The sequence below is a fragment of the Aulostomus chinensis genome, chromosome 5, assembly GCF_037954235.1.
Source record: "Aulostomus chinensis isolate RoL2024-O1b breed Wild chromosome 5, RoL_Achi_v1.0, whole genome shotgun sequence".
In the NCBI taxonomy this organism is placed as follows: Eukaryota; Metazoa; Chordata; class Actinopteri; order Syngnathiformes; family Aulostomidae; genus Aulostomus; species Aulostomus chinensis.
Window position 1 is genome coordinate 30,433,215 of NC_141324.1, and position 19,920 is coordinate 30,453,134.

The 19,920-nt window shown below is 47.1% G+C and overlaps 1 protein-coding gene and 1 long non-coding RNA gene across 3 annotated transcripts in view; one reads left to right on the forward strand and one right to left on the reverse strand.

Moving 5' to 3' along the window:
• The window catches only part of lig1 (ligase I, DNA, ATP-dependent), a 48,569-nt gene extending 33,063 nt beyond the window's left edge, over positions 1-15,506 (forward strand). For both annotated transcript variants that reach the window (XM_086204563.1, XM_086204562.1), the window contains 5 exons: positions 1,103-1,255; positions 8,051-8,104; positions 12,423-12,566; positions 13,783-13,875; positions 15,334-15,506. In XM_086204563.1, the coding sequence (XP_086060689.1) occupies positions 1,103-1,255; positions 8,051-8,104; positions 12,423-12,566; positions 13,783-13,875; positions 15,334-15,408 (519 nt within the window). In that variant the 3' untranslated portion in view covers positions 15,409-15,506. The remainder of the gene's footprint in view (positions 1-1,102; positions 1,256-8,050; positions 8,105-12,422; positions 12,567-13,782; positions 13,876-15,333) is intronic.
• On the reverse strand, positions 15,242-19,920 carry LOC147262142 (uncharacterized). Its single transcript, XR_015115972.1, has 3 exons — positions 19,798-19,920; positions 19,640-19,718; positions 15,242-19,298 (listed from the first exon to the last, which is right to left on the reverse strand). It is a non-coding gene; the product is annotated as an uncharacterized LOC147262142 (long non-coding RNA).

Consider the following 19,920-nt stretch of genomic DNA (forward strand, 5'->3'; position numbering starts at 1 on the left):
CTTTATGAACCAAGGAGGAAAACAAGGAGGAGATTCATCATTGTTCAATCATTGTATTGCATGATTTTCAGAAGATTTGATCACGCTGGTGTGATTGTGAGCACACACAGTCAAGTAGAGGAGCTTGACATGTTTATTGTGTTACCACCAATATTTGTACTTGAATGGGCTTCAAGCAAATGATGTGTTTTTGAAATGAAAAACGTCTTTCAAGAGCTGGAGTTTCGTCTGTTCACAACTGAACTAAAGCAGAAAAAAATGACTCGTCTAAAAGCAAAAGAGTGAAAACCTAGAATTTGTTCATTTTGGCATGGGGCCAGATGGAAATTGTCCAGAAATTTATGTTTTACATTTCTGGACTAGATAAGATTTTCTAAACATTACAGTTGGTGACAATTAGACCCTTTTAACATGTTCAGACAGAATTCGACCTCTGGATGACATTTCTTTAAGACGGTAAGCTTGTCAAGGTTTTGGAGGAGCAGCTAAGACCTGTGACAGTTTACATAAGAATAAAGGACATTTTGAATGTACCTTCGGGCATTTAATTTATGCTAAGAGAATCGAGACCTTTTGGAGTTGTAATGAATGTGGGATTCTTTTTTGGGGGGGCTCAACAATGCCTATTGACACAGCTGTGTCGTGCTGTATGTTGTGCCATCCTGGTAAGGAAGTGTATTTAGAAGACACTTGGGGTGTGTATTAAATAGTTGGAATGGTTCTCAGGCACCAAGAACTTGCTTGTGCTGATCTGTATTTGTGTGTGTGAGCTGGACGGGACTGAGCCCAGTCAGCCTGGGAGAGTACAGACTTAGAAAGAGAGGAACGGCTAACTTGTGCACCTGATGCATCGAGGCTGTTGTTGGACCAAGGACGGTGATTTAATAAACACGGGGTGACTGCAGGTAGAGAGGAGGAGGAAGCAGAAGTGCTGGTGTCTCACTCTAATAGAATTGCTCTGTCACTGGGGATCCATATGCACATGGAACTTGATTGTAATTACAGCGTTCTGGGAGGCGAGAGGTACGTGTCGTGGTGTTTGGAACACTCAACTGCTCTACATGGAACTTCTTAAATACACAGTTTCTGTTTCTCCTCACAGCTGAAAAAGGACTACCTCGAAGGTGTGGGCGACACCATGGACCTGTGTGTGATTGGTGCCTACCTGGGGAAAGGCAAGCGGACAGGAACCTACGGCGGCTTCCTGCTGGCCTGCTACGACGATGAGAACGAGGAGTTTCAGTCCGTTTGCAAGGTTTGTGTGATAGCAGTGAATGTTTGAATCGCGCTTGGTATGAACATCTGGTTGGGTGCGACACACTGATTGTAGTCCAATGCAGTGAAGCTTTGCAGTAAAATGAGAACGCCTAAACCACCTGTAGTTTGGTTAGCCTGTGAGCTTGGCAACATTGTGGAGAGCTTTGGGGCAGATGGTTCGCTCCTAACTAACTAACAAGGTCCTAACTAAGGCTGAACAATACATCCGTCAGTTGTCATCACATGGTGTGCCTGCACAGTGGTTACATCAGCGGATGTGTGGTGTCAGAAGCAAGTAAACTCTCTTCAGCTCCACGGTATAAGATTTCAACTTGAGTTGTTGCTCTTATAAACCGACTGGAGCTCCTGTCCTTCTGAGGCCTGGGAATGGTAGAGAGGCGGGTGCAGGTCATTTTGATGTTGTGTTGTGCTGAGCTTGTTTGTTAAACTATGTGAGGTTGCTCTGAGTCAGTTTCCCTTCCAACCTGAGTTGAAGGAAAGTGTGTGTGTGTGTGTGTGTGGGGGGGGGGGGGGGGGGGAATGAGAATGCAACCAAACCAGTGTATGACTTTACTTCGCATCATAAATTCTTTCTTTTCCATCCTGCAAAACTTAACATCTTTTTTGTGTGTGAGTAGCGTTTATGTTTTTGTCCATGGAAAAGGGATTTGGTGAGCACACACAGCCCCCCCCCACCTGTGAGCTCGCCAGTAAAACCACATATTTCTGGTCACCGAGCAGCTCAGCAGTGCATGTGTGCCCCCTCCCTTCCCCGATAAACAAAATCTCATGTGTGAATGTTTTCACTTGAGATTACTGCGCAGGATAAGTGAGTCGTGGCTGGATGCTGAGTTTGAATTAAACCAGAGAAGATACATTTCCACATGAAATGTCAGAAGCAAGAATACAAGTCTGTGTGTGTTTCCACGTTGGCCCGGTTTCTGCTCTAATAGCTTTCAAGTGCAGTTTTCCAGACTCTATTTTGGGATATTTCTTTATTGCCTGGCTAAAAAGGGCATGTTTTCAGTGGCGTGTGTACATTCTACTCAAAAACTATGAGGCTGATCTCCACCAAAGCCGGTTGGAGTAGGGAAGAACTCATTTAAATTTGTGGCAAATTAATCGTGGCGCCGCTTGTTGGCAGCAGGAAATGACATGATTTTTCAAAACTTTGATGTCCCCCCCCCCCAAATGGGTCGACAGGAATCCAGCTCAAATCTGGTCAGAAACTACTTACTTAGGAAGTTGGTGATGTGTCGCTGTGAAGAGTTTTCGTTACCATGGCGAGGTGTCCAATTTTTATATTTACGACAAGAACATAACATTGTAGTTGGATTCCACATGCTCAGATCTTTTCCAGCTTCACGTTTGCTGAGGCCTGAAGACGGCGTAGGCCCGGTGTAACGAGTATCCTGTGATTTACAAGGAAACGCCGCTGTTGGTTGTCTTAACAGCAACATCATGTAGTGTTTCACCTCCCTCGCGCTCAGACACATACGAGTTTTTCATGAGGGACAGCAAAACAAAGTAGCTTTGCACTCGCTGTCCTCTGCATTACTTGATTGGCTGCCTTGAACTTTTTTCATACTTGAGGTGAAACTGCATGTATTGTTGTTTATGATGCCTTTATTGGTGTGCACAAAGGTACCGTATTTTCCACACTATAAGGCGCATCGGATTATAAGGCGCACCTTCAATGAATGGCCTATTTTAAAACTGTTTTGATGTGGAGGGCGCACCGCATTATAAGGCGCATAGAATAGAAACTACTGCAGTGGCTGGGGTTGCATTATGCGTCCACTAGATGGAGCTGTGCTAAAGGGAATGTCAACAAAACAGTCAGATAAGTCAGTCGGTCAAACTTTATTAATAGAACACAAACTGTGCGTACCGGTAGCTGCTGACTGATAGCCTTGAGTTTGAACTCTGCGTCGTAAGCGTCTCTTGAAAGGTGCCATTTTGGGGTCTTTCTACACACACAAGTGGTGTGGGACTGGAATTCCCCTTTACCGTTTTTACCGCTGTTACTTCGGCGACACCCCCTGACTACGGTAGCCACAATTAACCAATATTGATCCATATATAAGGCGCACTGTCTGTTTTTGAGAAAATTAAAGGCTTTTAGGTGCGCCTTAGAGTGCGGAAAATACGGTAAATGTGTGTGTATTTGTGGCTACAGATGATGGCGCTCAAATGTTTTTGAGTGTGTTTTTCCTCCAGTGATGACATCATTGTTGGCTGTGCTTGTTCCTCCTTTACCTGCCAACTCTAAAGACATTTCCTTCCTGAACCAATTTCAAATGAAGTAATGCGGACCAAAGCCACGGGTCCTATTCTGTGAAACAAACAATTTTGAAACTCAGCTGAAGATGACACGGGGCTTTTAGCAATTTCAGTTTGTCAAATCAACCCCACTGATTTTCAGTGTGAAATTCCTCCTTTGTGAGCAATGCTTTCTTGCTGAGCGGCAGCAGATGGGAAGTAACACACAGCAGGACTATTATGTTTGCAAAACAGATTGGCAATTAATTTACAGACATAAAAAATAATTTTAGAATACAAGTCTGACAATTTTGAAAAGCTGAAATATGCAGTGATTAATGGTGGTGCTCAAAAAGCTGTACTACAACAATCCCAAAATACAATGACGCCTTTTCTAAGGAGAATAGGTGGCCACGCAAGCCATCTTTCACCTGCGGACGAGCTGCTATCCACCAGATCTTACGAGCTGTCTATAATTTGTGGTTTAATTTGATGCACTTATAGAGAAAACAGTTTACCCCAGGGTGAGTCTCAACCCTTTCCTAGTACTGTAAATATATTCATTCTTATCACAAAGTATCATTGTGACTGACTCTGTGTTTATTTTTCCTCCTGTGAATACCATCCAGCCAAATTGAAAGCAATTCTAGATGACAAACAATTCTGCTCCGGTACGTGGGAAGGCTGCGCTCCCGCAGGAAATATTTGCGATTGATTTTGTGAATAACAGATCAAACCTGCGTCAAGCTAACAGCAGCGTGAACGTATTCAATGAGCCCCTTGAAAGGTGTTATCAATAGTGCATCTGGTGGCCCAGTGGTGGTGTGTCATGTGACCGCAGCACCCACAGCATGCCCACCTTCTCTCTCTCTCTCCCACCTCCATGTCAGCTGTAAGACAAAGGCAGAAATTCCTAATCATAAAAAAGTCCACATTTTAACCCAGATTTCCAAAGGTGACCTCACCTGCAGCGGGACTGAAACGTCCTTGTTCATATTTGATTCCATCGTCCTTCATCGCATCACATTTGATTATTGGACTGCTGCTCCCTCTCTCTCGCTCTCTCTCTCTCTCCCTCTCTCTCTCGCCCTCGCTCTCGTCCTCTCTCTCTCGCACTCTCTCTCTCTCGCCCTCTCTCGCCCTCGCGCTCCCTCTCTCTCTCGCCCTCGCGCTCCCTCTCTCTCGCGCTCCCTCTCTCTCTCGCCCTCTCTCTCGTCCTCTCTCTCTCTCTCTCGCCCTCGCGCTCCCTCTCTCTCTCGCCCTCGCGCTCCCTCTCTTGCCCTCTCTCTCTCGTCCTCTCTCTCTTTCTCGCCCTCTCTCTCTCTCTCGCCCTCTCTCTCTCGCGCTCCCTCTCTCTCTCGCCCTCTCTCTCTCGCCCTCTCTTGCGCTCCCTCTCTCTCTCGCCCCCTCTCTCTCTCGTCCTCTCTCTCGCCCTCTCTCTCTTGCGCTCCCTCTCTCTCGCCCTCTCTCTCTCTCTCTCTCGCCCTCTCTCTCCCTCTCTCTCGCCCTCTCTCTCTCTCGCCCTCTCTCTCTCTCGCCCTGTCTCTTGCCCTTGCGCTCCCTCTCTCTCCCTCTTTCGCTCTCGCCCTCTCTCTCACCCCGTCGCTCTCTCGCCCTCTCTCTCTCTCTCTCTCATGCACACAGTGTTCTCCTCACGCAAGTATCAGCTGTTGTGTCAAAACCCATATCCCTACAAGCTTGTGTGTTTTGTGTCTGTTATGACTTCAGAGGAATGGAGCTCAGTAGGGTGGCTCAGCAGACCTTCCAGCAGGCTCTCCTGGTAGCCCAGTCCACTTACTGGCTTTGATGGGGTTTTACCAAAGGTCTTTAGCGTGATTGCCTCGGACGCCTGACTGAATCGGATCAACAAGCTAGTTACCTAAGAAGAAAAATGAAGACGCATTCTTTCAACAAATTGTTTGAATCAGAGGATCAAAACAAATGGCATCTCTTTAAAAAATAAAAATCTCTGATAACACAAAATGAAGAAAGAAAGAGGCGTAGAAGGTTTCTGTCTGCCTTCTCCCTGGAGAGCTCAGTGAGAGACCTCCATTGTTTGAATACAACTAGAAATGCTTTGGTGAGATGCTCGGCCTTCATGCTGCCGTCCTTTTCACTTTGCTTTGGTCAAATACCTGCCGACCCAACGAGTAACGTGTTGATTTGATTTGATCTTTATTCAGCTCGAACAATCAAACACATAAAAACAAAGTCTCTAAACAAAAGGACATCACCAGTCGGTATCGTCCAAGTACTGTGGATACGCTGGAGAAGGAGCAGAAGGAAGCCAAAGCTGAGTTCGTCCTGCCCCCTCTTTACTGTTGAAATCATCTTCAAACAACTTGTGTGTGTGTGTGTGCGTGTGTGTGTGTGTGTGTGTGTGTGTTCTTGTACTTGCTACATAGTGAGGACTAGAATATGTATTTAACCAACAGTGAGGACATTTTAGCCGGTCCTCACATCTTCAAAGGGCCGTTTGAAGGTCAAGACTTGGTTTTAGGGTGAAGGTTAGAATCAGGTTCAGGTCAGGTTTAGGGTGAAGGTTAGAATCAGGTTCAGGTCAGGTTTAGGGTGAAGGTTAGAATCAGGTTCAGGTCAGGTTTAGGGTCAAGGTTCGGGTCAGGCAGTCAGTTGAGTTGGTGAGGGGGAGGGGCTAGGGAATGTACTACGTCAATGAAAGATATAAGTACAAGGATGTGTGTGGATGCGCCTACACATCTTTTGCATTATGCATTTTCCATTTCCTTTTTCAAGATGCATTTTCACATTTTATTGTAATATGATATCTTTTCTGGCAAACCTAGAATGAATAAACAGGTGAGCGCGTACGTCCATGGATGATGGCTTGTGGGTGCATTTGAATTCGCTCGTATTGTTGCTCTTCTTGGTTTCCACATCTGGACCGTTCCAGAGGGGCACCCCACAGGCTGAGACACCCCTGCCTCTCAGACTAGTCAGGCAGACGGATGCTTTGGATTTCGTTCCCCTCTTAAATCATCATAACTACCTCGTCTATTCATGGACATCGTTTGAATATTTCCTGGTGATAGATTATTACAGGCTTTTAACATAAATTGAGCAGTTTTAAATTTCACCAAGTCCATGAATTTTGAGGCACGTGACTTTAAAAACAAGATCTTGAGTGTTTTGGTGGCAGGAATCTGGGGGGGGGGGGGGGGGGGGCGTTCATACTTGTTTTGGAATTCAAAGGTCACTGAGGAGTTTTACAGAAGCAGTGCAGTTTTTCTAGTTCAACAAGGCTCTTAGGAACGTCAGTGGATAAAAGAATACAATACTGTGGGTCAATTTGCATCCACACACTAATCACGTTAAATTAAACATGCTAAACAATGCTCACTACTGCCAGGGTAGCTCGTGAATGGACTCTTTGTATTGCACCTTTCCACCCAAACAGCACTCAAAGCACTTTGCAGTGCTGCCTCTTTCACACACACACACACACACACACACACACACACACACTCACACTGATGGAGGCTGCCATGCTCGATGCCAACCTACTCATCAGGAGCAATTGGGGGATCAGTTTCTTGCTCAAGGACACTTCGACACAGACTCGCACTAGAAACCCCTGATTATCAGACAGCCACTCTACCTCCCGAGCCATACTGCCCCCGCACACGGTCACATGTACATTATGTGGTGCTACTCTTCAGCTGAGCCGCGGTACGAGTGCTATGGTGCATCCCATCGAGAGCAAGCACCTGCCTCTGTCAGCGGATGCCTCGCTGCTAATTATTACAGCTTGATGTGCTGCCAGTGAGTGTTGGTAGAGGTCGAGGAATTCAACAAGCTTTTTAGTTTCCTGGAGCCCAGGTACATTTTCACCAGTTACTGTGACTAAATGCTCTGATAATTACTTGGAGGAGAAGGAGGATGAGTTTAAAATTCAGGCTAGCTGGGGCAGAAGAGCCGATCCTGACCACTGCTGGGCGGCTCTTACCAGTGGAAGCTGCATGCCAATTACCCTTCACTTCATCTATGATGATTGGGAGATGCAGTCTAGTGTCTGCCCACTTAGAGCCTCTCTGTCTGACACGTCTGACAACCAACTGCTGTCTGCATGCACAAGCTGCTTACTCTCCAAACTGCACGAGTTGTTTCATATTCTTACGAGGACTTGCCAGCTGAAAACCACAACAGTGCCACAGTTCGAATGAGTCATCCTTTGGGGGAAAGCAGCCTTCGAAGCATTTGTGGACATCTGCAGAATCCTCCCTTTTAGAGGACATCTTAGCTAGAAAATGCTTTATTTGCATGATATACCACATTTATGCCTCTGCATGTCAGCGTGTGAGGTGCTTCTTGTGTCTCTGCCGGTTCAGGTCTTTTGAGAGGTGACATGATGCTTCAGGCGAGGCAAGCAGACAAGGCTTGTGGTGTATGGGGGATTTGCTTGCTGCTCTGTGTTCTGCAGCTCACTGCCAAATGTCTGCCTGCTCACCAAGAGGGAATACGTGTATGTGTATATCTGAGTGTGTCTTTTCTTATCTCCTTTTGTCTCCTCTAGATTGGGACAGGCTTCAAGGATGAAGATCTGGAGCAGCATTACAAGTTCTTAAAGGTAAAGTGGCACTCTGACACATTCGAGCCTGGCAAAAATCTTGTTTTACCCTTTTATAGTCAGAACTTCGGAGTTGAACACTTTTCAGCCCCAGGTGATGCGATTTCAAAAGAAATTAGCATTTCTTCATTTAATTCTTCATTCCGTTCATCTCTGTCAAAAAAATACAAGGTTTTTCTGAACTAAATGTGTTGGTAGAAAGATGGAAGACGATGCAGCCTCTTTTCTCAGTACTCAAATACTGCAACCATTTTCCTCCAAGCTAGTTTTTTTTCTTCACTTGTCACGATCAGAATTCCTTCTGCTTAACCTTTTGCGTCACGTGTCAAACAAATAAGCAAGTGGCGTCCCTGTTGATCCGCACACTAGCATTCAAGGAGCAGTTGCAAAAGTGTTGTTGTATCTCTCGCCGTGATGACATCTCCTTGACTGTTCATGATTGGCTTCGTCCAGAATTGGAATGATTGGCGTAGTTCAGTTTCAGTCGGACGAAAATGTTCAGACATATTTTCAGGTTCTGTGTATTTGCTTGCAAATGTGTGATTTTAGTATTTTTGTGGGAAATATTGGCTTGTGCCTTCTAACTACTCCTCTTTCCCCAATAAAAACCTGGATTTGGAGCAACTGTGGGGATGTGCGCTGAAGTAGGGTAATGAATTGCTTTTTTCAATTTACATTTGAAGAGGTTTGTTCCAGAGCAGCAACGTTTGAAGAAATTGACAACTGCTCTCTGAAAATGATAGCTGCTCTGGGAGTCAGAATTCATTTGAGGGCTTTATCGGCTGTATTCAGACCTGCTTTTGAGAAATAAATCTTCATTTTTGAAGCCACGCTAATTGTGAGACCTAACAGATCTGGTACACATGGTTGTTGTCACATAAAGAACTTGAAAGTAATATTGTTAAGTTTAAGGTTATAAACTCAGGAGTACCAACTGCTGCAGAATCAGTGAAGCTGTGATTGAAAAGGCATTGTAACCTTTTTCCCCCAGACCAATACAGGCAATACTTTAGTGCTTTGTAATGAAACCCTCCATCTGAAAGTGATGGATGGTGAATTAAGGCATGCCAGTGGTGAGGCCATGTTGCTTTGGTTGCACAGCTATAAGCTGCTGGGATCCAGGCTGAGCGATGATTGGCTGCGTTCACGCTCTTCTGGGTGGGGATGTGCTGTTCTGTAACGACAAACACCGCGTTCCCATCTCTTCTTTTATTGTCTTGATGTTTATTGTGAACTGAGGATGCGGGTCAGTCCAAGTCTGAGACAGTGCTCCTGTTTTGTTTTGTTTTGACTTCAGAACCCACATCGTTCTCTATTCATTCTGGGGATTAATCTTTAATGAGTGAGGGAAGCGGTGGTTGAAACTACACACCACTAAAGTACATTTCAGAGTTATTACAGTTTGAGTTTTGTCAGGATTTTCCCTCCCTTTCATTGGCTGGTATGATATTGTTACATGCACCAAAGTAACTCTTGGATCTGGGAGAAATGGCCACAGCGAAGTCTGACAGGCAGCAAATTAGAGGAGAGTTTAGCCAGATTATCAGATTATTTGACTTTCCCCACAGTGACGGAGTTCAAGTATCTCAGGGTCCGTTTCTCCAGCGAGGGCAGGGAGGAGTGTAAGATGGGCCGGAGAATCCGAGCAGTAGAAGCTGTTTTGTACTCGCTTTGCTGAACTTTTCTGATGAAAAGAACTGAGCCAGAGGGCAAAGCTCTCAATCTGCCGGTCAGTCTTTGTTCGTACACTCACCTAAGGTACTGAAATATGGGTCGTGACTGAAAGGAGATCGCGTATACAAGCAGTCGAAGTGGGATTCCTCCGGAGGGAGGGTGGCATCTCCCTTGGGGATAAGGTGAGAAGATCAGTCACCCGTGAGGGACTCGGTGTTGAGCTGCTGCTCCTGTGAATGGAGGCAGCTGGGGTGATTCAGACATCGAGTAAGGACGCCACCTGGACGCGTCCCTGGGGAGGAGGCCACAGGCCAGTGGAGGACCAGTCTGAGCTGGTTGATGTTGCCAGGGAAGGGGAAGTTTGGGGTTCCCTGTTGGAAGTGGTAGCAACTTTAGATAAGTTGTGTAAGGTGGTTTAACCCAACTCATTTGTATACTCTTGATTTTTTTTGAGGGGAAAAAAGAGCTGTCTGATGAATTTAGCCATTCCTTCTGTTTTTATTCACCTCAACCAACTGTTCCATGATGCAGCTCCACCCCCAGGTGTCACTGCAAGATTATTACTGACAGAAATGAAGCCCAAAACTGTGAGAGGGTTGTAAATTCTCATAGTGGCTTTGATACCCTCTATTAAATTAATACAACAGTTTCTAGTTGCTCATTATTTTCTGTTTAATGTTGAGCAGTGCCATGTGACAGCCAGTCAACGCTTCCTGTGCAGGTGTTTCACAGTAAAAGTCTGATAAGAATGCGAGGGATCGCGTCGTCAAAGCTGCTGCCCAGTGGGCCATCATTTCTCACTTTATTCTCCATTATTCGAGTAACAGATTTTATGAGGAAGTTCACACCAAGAGACGAGCTGTAATACACTGGAACCTGGAGATTCTGTCATGGTGGTCTCTTCTTCATCGTCCACTGGGAGGATGCTTCAAGTAACCTGCTGTTGGTGCTTTCATGAGGTCACGATTCAAAACTTCAAGGGCGATCGGAGAAGCATCTGGATGCAGGTCCACCCATAAGATTCATTTAAACGGACAGTGATACGGTTCCACGTGCGTCACTTTGAAGCATGACCATGATGAGGCACTGTCATGATGCGATACGATGTGAAAACACAAGAGTGAGGCAATGCAGCAAGCACACAAGACAGAAGAAAAATCCTAAAGCTTTCAGTCTCTGTTGCACCCTCCTGATAGGAGAAGTAAAGCCCAGAACCTGACGTGCCGTTGGTGAGGAATTTCATCTGCAGCTTCAAGAATCTGTAACTTAAAAGATGTGGTCTTGTTGCTTGTTTAGTCTGAGCAAGGGAGCAACGGTGGGCGCTCTGTCACTGAGAGGCCGAGTGGTGCAGGAGGAGAAAGTGATATTGTTGGTTCGTTGATGCCAAAAATGAAGCCGATATGCGTCGTACTGATTTCTGTTATTCATTTCTAGCTTTCTTCTGACGCAGGCCTCTGAGCCGAACCCTCAACAGATTGATGCGCCGCTTCATCTTCATAGTTGAAGTTTTAGCTAAACATCCTTGCACGGTGTTGCAGAACGAGCACGTATCCTGGAGGTTCCTGCAGCGGCACCTGCAGTCGCTGCCTTCACGCCCTCAGGAGGAGTCGTCCGTGTGTCCTCCGATGAACACTTCGCCCTCCACTCAGAGCCGTGCATTCATACGGCCCTTCATCGCAGCATTTTTAGACTTGAGTGGGCTTTTATTACGAATCTTTAGTAAAGTTGCATTTTTGCGTATCATAACCATAAGAAGACTAACCAGTATTTAGTGGGGCTCAGATCACTCCTCGCTCATAACCCACCCATCAACATGACATTTTGTGCATGGCAGTTGTAAGAGAGAGGCCCCAGCAGCGTTTTAGAAGACTCTACACGCCTACTGGCTCACTCATTGTAATTCACTCTGTTGAGGAGAGTCACTCGAATGCCTACAGTATAAATAATGTGTGCGAGAAACCAGCAGCACTGCTGCAGCCCTCTTTTCTCATCATTACTTAACTATGACCCAGTTCTGTGGACACTGCAGCAGTCGAGTTAACTGCACCGTTCCACCGCCACATTTGCTGAAATGGTTGTTTTACGCCGGGAGGAGATGGGTATCATTTTGTTAAAGAGTGACACCTACGCTGACAGCATGATCGCAGGTGTCAGAGCTATGAAGACACCACTAAATATTGTAGATGTTGACAGTTTTGCTTACAGAACAGGAAGCTTTGGGTGGAGGCCTGAGCTCAGCTGCAGCGTTTCATTTTTACACCCTAAGAGATGAATATCGGGGAACATGCGCATATCAGAGTGTTTCTGAATGCAACATTTCATGCAAGTGTTTGATAATGTGGTTCGGAAATCACGCTCTTATGTTGCCCCTCAGGCAAATGGGTATCATTTGAATTTGAGTGTTCAAACCTGCGCTTTCTCCTGGGAGGTGATTGTGAGGCAGCAGGATCCAGCAGGGCAACCAAAGCCACTCTGGCTGTGTCTTTTATCCGCTTCTTTAGAAATGCGTTGCCCTACTTTGTACAGTTTCTCTCTACAGATCCGCAGTGCTTATTTCTGTCATTTCACCGGAAATTGTGTCACTTTGACTTGATATCTTGTAATGTATCGTCAATGTCATTGATGAGGTGATGCTGTCCTCCAGGAACACATTCTTCCCAGGCCCCGTGCCTACTACCGCTTCGACCAATCGGCAGAGCCGGACGTGTGGCTGGACGCCGTGCAGGTGTGGGAGGTGAAGTGCGCCGACTTGTCGCTGTCGCCTGTCTACAAGGCCGCCATGGGACTGGTCAGTTCTCGCTGTTAATCCCCTCTCGTGTTTCCACTGATAGTCTCCCTGTTCTGCTTTGCTGCCAGCAGTGGAAGTCTCATGAACCCCATGATGTGACATACTGTCAAGTGCTGCTTTGAGCTCCATGAATGCCTGTTTAGCAGCTACTTGGCACAGCACAAATGTTTGCCAGAACACCAACACAACAAATTGTATTCATAAAATATGAACGAACCCTGCTGTGTATCAGAAAATAGACTGTTTGACTTTACTGGGCTGAACAGACATCGACATGTTTCACTTGTTGCATCTCGTTGCCTTTTACAGTTTCGTCATTACAAACAAACAAGATGGATGCTATTTGAATTCTTTTTTTCATCCAAGGGTCCTCAAAAGCAAACTGGTTTCCAACAAAGTCGTTTCTGAAGTGGTTGTGTTGATCGCATCACACACCCCCCGCAGGCCCCACCCACACACTCAAGATATGAATCCAAAAATGGCGTTGAGCACTTTGATCTTTGGAATCCAGATGCACACAGATCACCACCTCGCCTAAAACCCGTCCCTCCTACTCTTCCTTGATCTGGAGACACGGGAGATCTGCCCAGCAACCGCGCGGTTGATGTTAATGACGGCAGGACCGCTGATGTGATGGTGTGTCGTGGCGGACCTCAAGAAAGTCTTAATGAGCTCCGGCTGCAGAAGCCTCCCCTCCGCTGCCGCCATGATGAAGTCCTCATTAGTTATTTATTTCTAATCATCTGCGGGTGTGCAGCTGGACATCAGCAGCTCAGCCATTATTCCACATGCTCATGTTTGAGGAACCCGGGGGGGCCGAGGGTTTTTTTTTATGTGATTCTCAGCTAATCTACAGATTGAGGGAGAAGTGCTGCGCTTACTCAGCGCCTGTGTAATTCAGAAAAGTGTGTGTGTGGGGGGGGGGGGTATTAGCTCCCCAATGTAATCGCCGATTTTAATCAAGAAGAGGAGAACACACCCAACGCGCGTGCTCCCACGTCGTCCATCTATCAGCTTCATAACATCAGGGTAGAGGTGGTTATTATTGTGCATTCTTAGTCTTTGGTGCGGTCCCAACTCTCAGGCCCACCTCATTCCTGCATGTTCACAATCCATCAATGCTCTTCACCAAGTTTCCTAGGAAGGAAAGACGGTCTTTGAGATTTTCAGGGCAACTGTTGCTCGACTTCAGTGACTCTGACTCGTCTTCATGCAGGTGGATTCAGAGAAGGGTGTTTCTCTGAGGTTCCCTCGTTTTCTGCGGATCAGAGATGACAAGAAGCCCGAGGACGCCACGACTGGATCTCAGGTACATCAGATCACCTGTGCTAACCGCCGCTAGGGGTGTCGGGGGTCAAAGAGTTCCGATTTCAGTTTGAAGCGGTAAAACCTCAAGCCTGTTCGTCAAGTACTGAACCGTGTAGCCGCTGAGTAGAGATGGCGTTGCTGTGGTTGCTTCCTGCAGCTATGCAGTAAAATTCCAGGGTGAATAGACCAGCAAGGACACTGCGTCTGCACCTGGAACGTCGGCACAGTTGAGCGTTGGATTCTGGGTAAGACACTGGGAGGTTGTCAGTTCTACTTGCTGGATGTGCAGGTCACGTACTCGCCTGGACACATCAGCCTGTAATTATTAATCAAGTCTCACATCGTCACCGACGCCGCTGCAGGAGCAGTGCTTTTGTAGTCTTCTCTCTGCTGAAAATCATCTCCTCAAATGAACACCACCCGTGTGATACCTGAAGCGCAGTACAACCGCTAGAAGTACAGGGCTAGCGTTATGCTAACGGCCGACACGGTGGATGCTTGACTTGAGCATCACCACAACGAGCTTCACGCTTCCTCTGCTTCTGTGCGCTCCGTGCGTTGACATCACCTTGCGGTGGTTCTTCATTATGATCAGAATTTGACATTACAGCCGAAAGTTTGACAGAAGGATCTCCGCTCTGACTCTGGTCCAGACCAGCCGGCGGCAAGCCTGCCCCGGCAGAGCACCTACACCAGAGTAGGTGCTTTCTCCCCCCGCAGCTCCTCTGACCAGTGAGTGACATCACATCAGCTCCTCCAGACCATAGGAAAGTCTCCTGATGCCTGAGAAGAGGAAAAAAGTTGTTGACTGTGTTTTAATTGAGGTGCAGATCAGAGCAGCGGCGGATGAAGGTGTGAATCCGTGAAGTGTCACTGACTTGAATTATCAAGCAGTCCATTAACAGCAGGATGTGGATGTGTTCCTGCTACACTTGAGAAACACCGCTGCATTATAATGACGCTGCTGTCAGGACGCGCTCACGCTCCCTGGCACAAAACACACTTTCACACTCGCTGATTTAGAGGACAGTTCCACTGAAACCGACCCGCTCGGTGTCAGAAGAATTTATGAAAACATTTGTGCCGCAGCAGATTGGAGCCGGTGAGTTCCATGCTGACGTGCTGTTCTATTGTTTTACTTCTCACTGCGCCGCCCCGCTGAGCGACTGCCGCTCCTGGGTGGTCCCTGCTGTTCACACATTATTCATTATCCCGCCTCCCAGCCTTCGCCCCTAAATCCTGACGAGCCCGAGTGAACATAACCTCCGTCTCCTCGTCACCAGCTGAGAGTCAGCCACTTCAAAGCCTGACTTATGAATAATCAAAGTGTTATTTTTAGCGTTTCCTCTTCATGTTACTGACCTGACGTCCCTCCCTCCATCCCTCCCGCCGGCCTGTCTGCTCTCTTTCATGCTCGCTCATCCAAACCCTTCCATCTCTCTGTCCGTCACATCTGCAGATCGCTGAGTTGTACAAGAAGCAGCAGCAGATTCAGAACCAGGGAGAGAAAGTGGATCCGGAGGACTACTACTGACCGCCTGGACGGAAGAAATGAATGATGGCAGTTTCAGTGTAATTGTAAATAAGTTTGTTTCTTGTCACATGGAATGGAAATAAAGGCTCTCGCCAGTTTTAAACAAACTTGGTGTTGATTCAGTGACCATTTTTCTACGTACCTGCTGGTGAAAGATCCATCAGAACTCGCTGTGCTGAACCGCCGAGCCACACGTGAGATGTCGCGCCAGCATACCAATGATTTCAACTGCTCTGATTTCTGCTTGAGCCCTTGAAAAGGCTGTGTGTGTGTGTGTGTGTGTGTGTGTGTGCGCGCCAAGGAGATTGCTGGCCGCCTGGAACCATATTAGTGATGGGAAACACGCTGCAGCTGACAGTTGCTCCAACAGCAGGACTAAAGACTCCAGCTTCTGTTAGATGATCCACTAACTTTCCTGACCAAATCAATCATCGACTGTTGAAGAGGCAAAGATGATTTTCTGCATAGTGACGCCATGTGACAGGAGGAACCCACTTAGCGTGTGTGTGATGTGTTGGCTTTTGTCTGCTCCATCCTTAAGCAGCCGTGTGGATTGCATTAAATGCCGAGTGGAGTCGACGTGCTGCGGGTGTTTTGACAGTGACGGAGAGCGCTGTTTACTCCTTGAGAGCTCGCTGCGGATTTCAGGCGCACGTTCACACAAGAGCACCACAACTGCATGAACAACACGAGGAGCTGTTGCACTCCTAACGTCACGACAAATGAGCGGAGTGTGTGAGTGGCGGTGTGTGTCTGCTGAAGAGCTTTGTTAGCGGAGCCTAAAGTTCACCACTTTGAGTATTTCTACTTCTGAGTGAGTGAGTCAGACCTGTCTGGTGTCAGGAGGCGCTAACATTGAGCAGCAGGGATGCGTGAGTGACTGCGAGAGGAGTCCCACACTTCAGCCGCACCACAAATGAAGCGAGTTGACAGGTGGGAAGTGCTACTTTGATGTAAACCAGACGACAAATATTCATCAACTATCTTTTCTACTGGTGAGTGAAAAGGATTGAAAACAGCAGTCAGAAAGACTGAGACTTAGAAGCAGTTTCACTGAAATGTGATTTCACTGGGCTGCCTAAGAAAACCTGAGGAAACATTCAAGGTCAGCACAAAGACATCGAGGTCGATCTAGCGAACGCTCGGCTGGCTGACTCCGCTCGCTCGATGGCCTCAGTCGAAACTGGCCGCTGCTGTCGTATGACACCACTGTTTTGCCTGTCGCAGTGACCTCGACCTTCCACCATCAAAATGTTTTCAGGTCATTTTGGAGTCCCAGTCGACATTTGTGCCACATTTGATTAAATTCACTCCAACAATAACAAGGTCAACCAGCTTGGAGGCATGAAACAAAGCTGGTTTGCTTCAACAAGTCTGAACCAAAAGTCCTGGGTTCCTCTTCAGCTGCTACACTCTCCCAACGTGTGGTGAAACCGCCATCGCTCCCAGTGAAGACCAGGGATGGGATTGTTTGGTGCGGCTCTCAAATCAGAGGAACAAAACAATCTGTAAAATTCTTTTCCCGGTGTGGAACCAGAACTGAGGGACTCGTCGAGCATTTGTCCTGTTCACCAGAACCAGCTGCTCAGTGGCTTGACCGATTAGCTGGTTTGTCCTGGGTGTTCAGGTCACTGAGGTTCCAGGATGTTTGTCATGACTCCTCTTGTAGAAGACAATGAATGACCTCAGACCTGGTGAGGTCATCACGCCCTTTGACCCTTGTAGCACCGTCCTATGTCGGAGCTTTAGTGGGACTGAAGTGGGACCAGTGTTGTTTCTGACTGTTTCTACCATTGCCCGAGAATTATTCCGCTCCTGCTAATTCCAAAGCCTCTTCTACTCCAAATACTGTCTACTGGCGAATTTCACTGCTTTCCAGAACATTCCCATGTTCGACCTGTTCACACATAAATGGAAATGCTGGTATTGGGGGCCCTGCGGAGGTTGGGAACTTTTCCGGTAATGTTCCTGCTTTCCTTCACAGCAGCCTCTCCCGTTTTCCCTGCAAAGCCTCATGTCCACGTGCAGCCCTGTCTGATGAGCGCTCCAGCATTTGGACTGCAAGGAATCGTGTGTGAGTGCATTCTCCAGGTGCGTTCTAGTCATTTGTCTGGGAATGAGCTGGGAGGGAAAAACAAAAACAGCTTTAGCTTGCAAGGTGGGAATGTCAGTGCAGATTCCCCAGAAACTTGATTCTGGCCCTCATTCACACATGACCACATCCAGGGAAAATGCTGGAACGCTTCTGGCTGCATGTGCGTCCAGGATGTTTTGCGCTTGTGTTGCATGTTCGTCGTCAGGTTATTAATGGTGCTGTTATTTGTGTTCTTATTATCTGTCAGGTCTGCACACTCCTGATCCTCCTCATTTTGTACGTAAAAGTGACAAACCGTCGTGGGAGACATGATGATATTACTTCTTGGACGGCTGAGTCCAAACCTTTTCTCTCTGAGAGCCAAAGCTGAGCGGTGATGTTGGGCCAAACAAACTCAAGTCATGATTTTGAAAGGAGATTTAGAACAAAGACGCCAAGTTCCCCTCGTGGAAGACGATTTAGAAGCTTTTACATAGTGAAATAACAGTGAGCCCAGGGTCTGAGGAGACCCTCTTAGCTCCGCAGCCCAGGGTCTGAGGAGACCCTCTTAGCTCCGCAGCTAAACAGAAAACCACCTGAAAATAAAATGTCCACAGCAAAACAGCCGATACAACCTGTTGTTCTGTACCACGCGCGTTTTGGTTTGTGTTGGAGCAGCCATGACCGATGCTTCATCTCAACTCAGGTCAATAAGAACAGAAATTCTAAAATCTGACAGGTGCTAACTAACTAACTAAGTAACTTTAGCCATTTTAGAAGAGCGTTAACGGTTGATTTAAAAACATCTGTCCTTCACGGTCCGGTCTGTTTCACCTGACAGGACCGAGGCAGCAGGATTTTGAAAAACAAATCCAGTTGTGAATATTTTGACTGACACTGAAACATGATTTCTGAAAATGATGATGTGATGATCGTCATCATGATGATGACGGGAAGCTTGAGTCGTGCTGCACCTTTCATGTAAGCTTGATCTTCCCTGCACAGCAAGGACACGTTAAAATCACCTTGAAGAGTTTGACGCCAGAATGTGAATAAGAGATAGACAACATAAAAATACATGAAACATTCAAAAGATTAAAATTCCATAAAACAAATGAAATCACAGCAAAATAAACAAATAAATAGAGGCACAATTGATTTTGAAATCATTATTCTCATCTGGTCCTGGTCCTGGTCCTGGTCCTGGTCCTGGTCTGCTGCGCCACAGCGTTTGATTAGACGTGGCGTACCGCGTGTCACGTGGTCAGCAGCCCGGTTCTTCGCAGGCAGACTGAACCCTGTGGTGCAGCTCCGGCAGGACGTTGTTAGTGTGAACGTGTCAGTCATCAGTGTTTGCACGTGCAGAGGTTGATGCCGCCATCTTGGCGTGCAGCTCTGCCCTCCACCAAACTGCTGCTTGGCCTTTGATTTGTTTCAGAGTCTTGGTGATGGCGGTGGCTGCGTCCTGCATGTCTGCTGAAGGGGAGTTCAGAAGGACGCCATTATAGCGCAATCATCAGAAATTCTGATTTGACCGGCGTTTTCATCCGCCACGGTTTGTGTGCACGCGAGTGTTTCTCGTTGTTGTCTTCGCCGGATACCTCTCGCGTGAGGATTTCTCTTGATCTCGACTCCTGCAGACTCCTTTGGGCGCATCTGCCATTCATCTTGAATATCATCATCGCATCTTTTTTTTAATACAAACGAGGGACTTGCTGGTGTTGCTCGAATCTGAATTTCAAATACGAGTCGTTCAGCTGCACCGTCGCTTTGGAAGGTGGCTTGAAACGGCGAGTGTGAGGAATGGAAAAAGGCCCTAATGGAAATCAAACAGGCAACAGAGCATGAAATATTGAAAATGCAAATATGTAATGAATTCCATATTGTGTGTGCTGTATGATCCTGGCCTTTGTTGTGGATTACTCTGTTGACTGCAGCGAGCCTGGTCCCTGTCTCATTTGTGTGATTGTGTAAGTGGGGAGGAAGTGAGAGTCCTTGGATCTGTGCGTTGGGTGTGAGAGGCTCCACGCTGAGACGTTCCAGCGTTTTGTTTCCTCTTTTGTGCATTTGCAAATGTTTTTTAATCACATCAGTGCATGGATGTGTGCGCCTGTTTAGCAGCCCGTGTGTGTGTGTGTGTGTGTCACTGGTGTTTACCGAGGGGGGCAGCTGGCGTACATCACACGCCTGCGGGGCATTTCAGCACAGCAGCCTCCATCTCCACCGAGGTCCTGTCCTGTGTTCAAACAGCGTGGCTGTTAGTTCACATCAAGTCACCCGTTCAAACTGGCTCTCAGGGGACGCTGCAAACCTACCTGCTCGCTGCCCTGTTGAACTGCGCCGCGCCGCATGTTGAGATGCAGCCGGGAGCTTCGGGATCACAGTTTATAAAGAGAGAAAACAAGATGAAAGCTGAACTCGTCCCCGCTGCGTCTCCC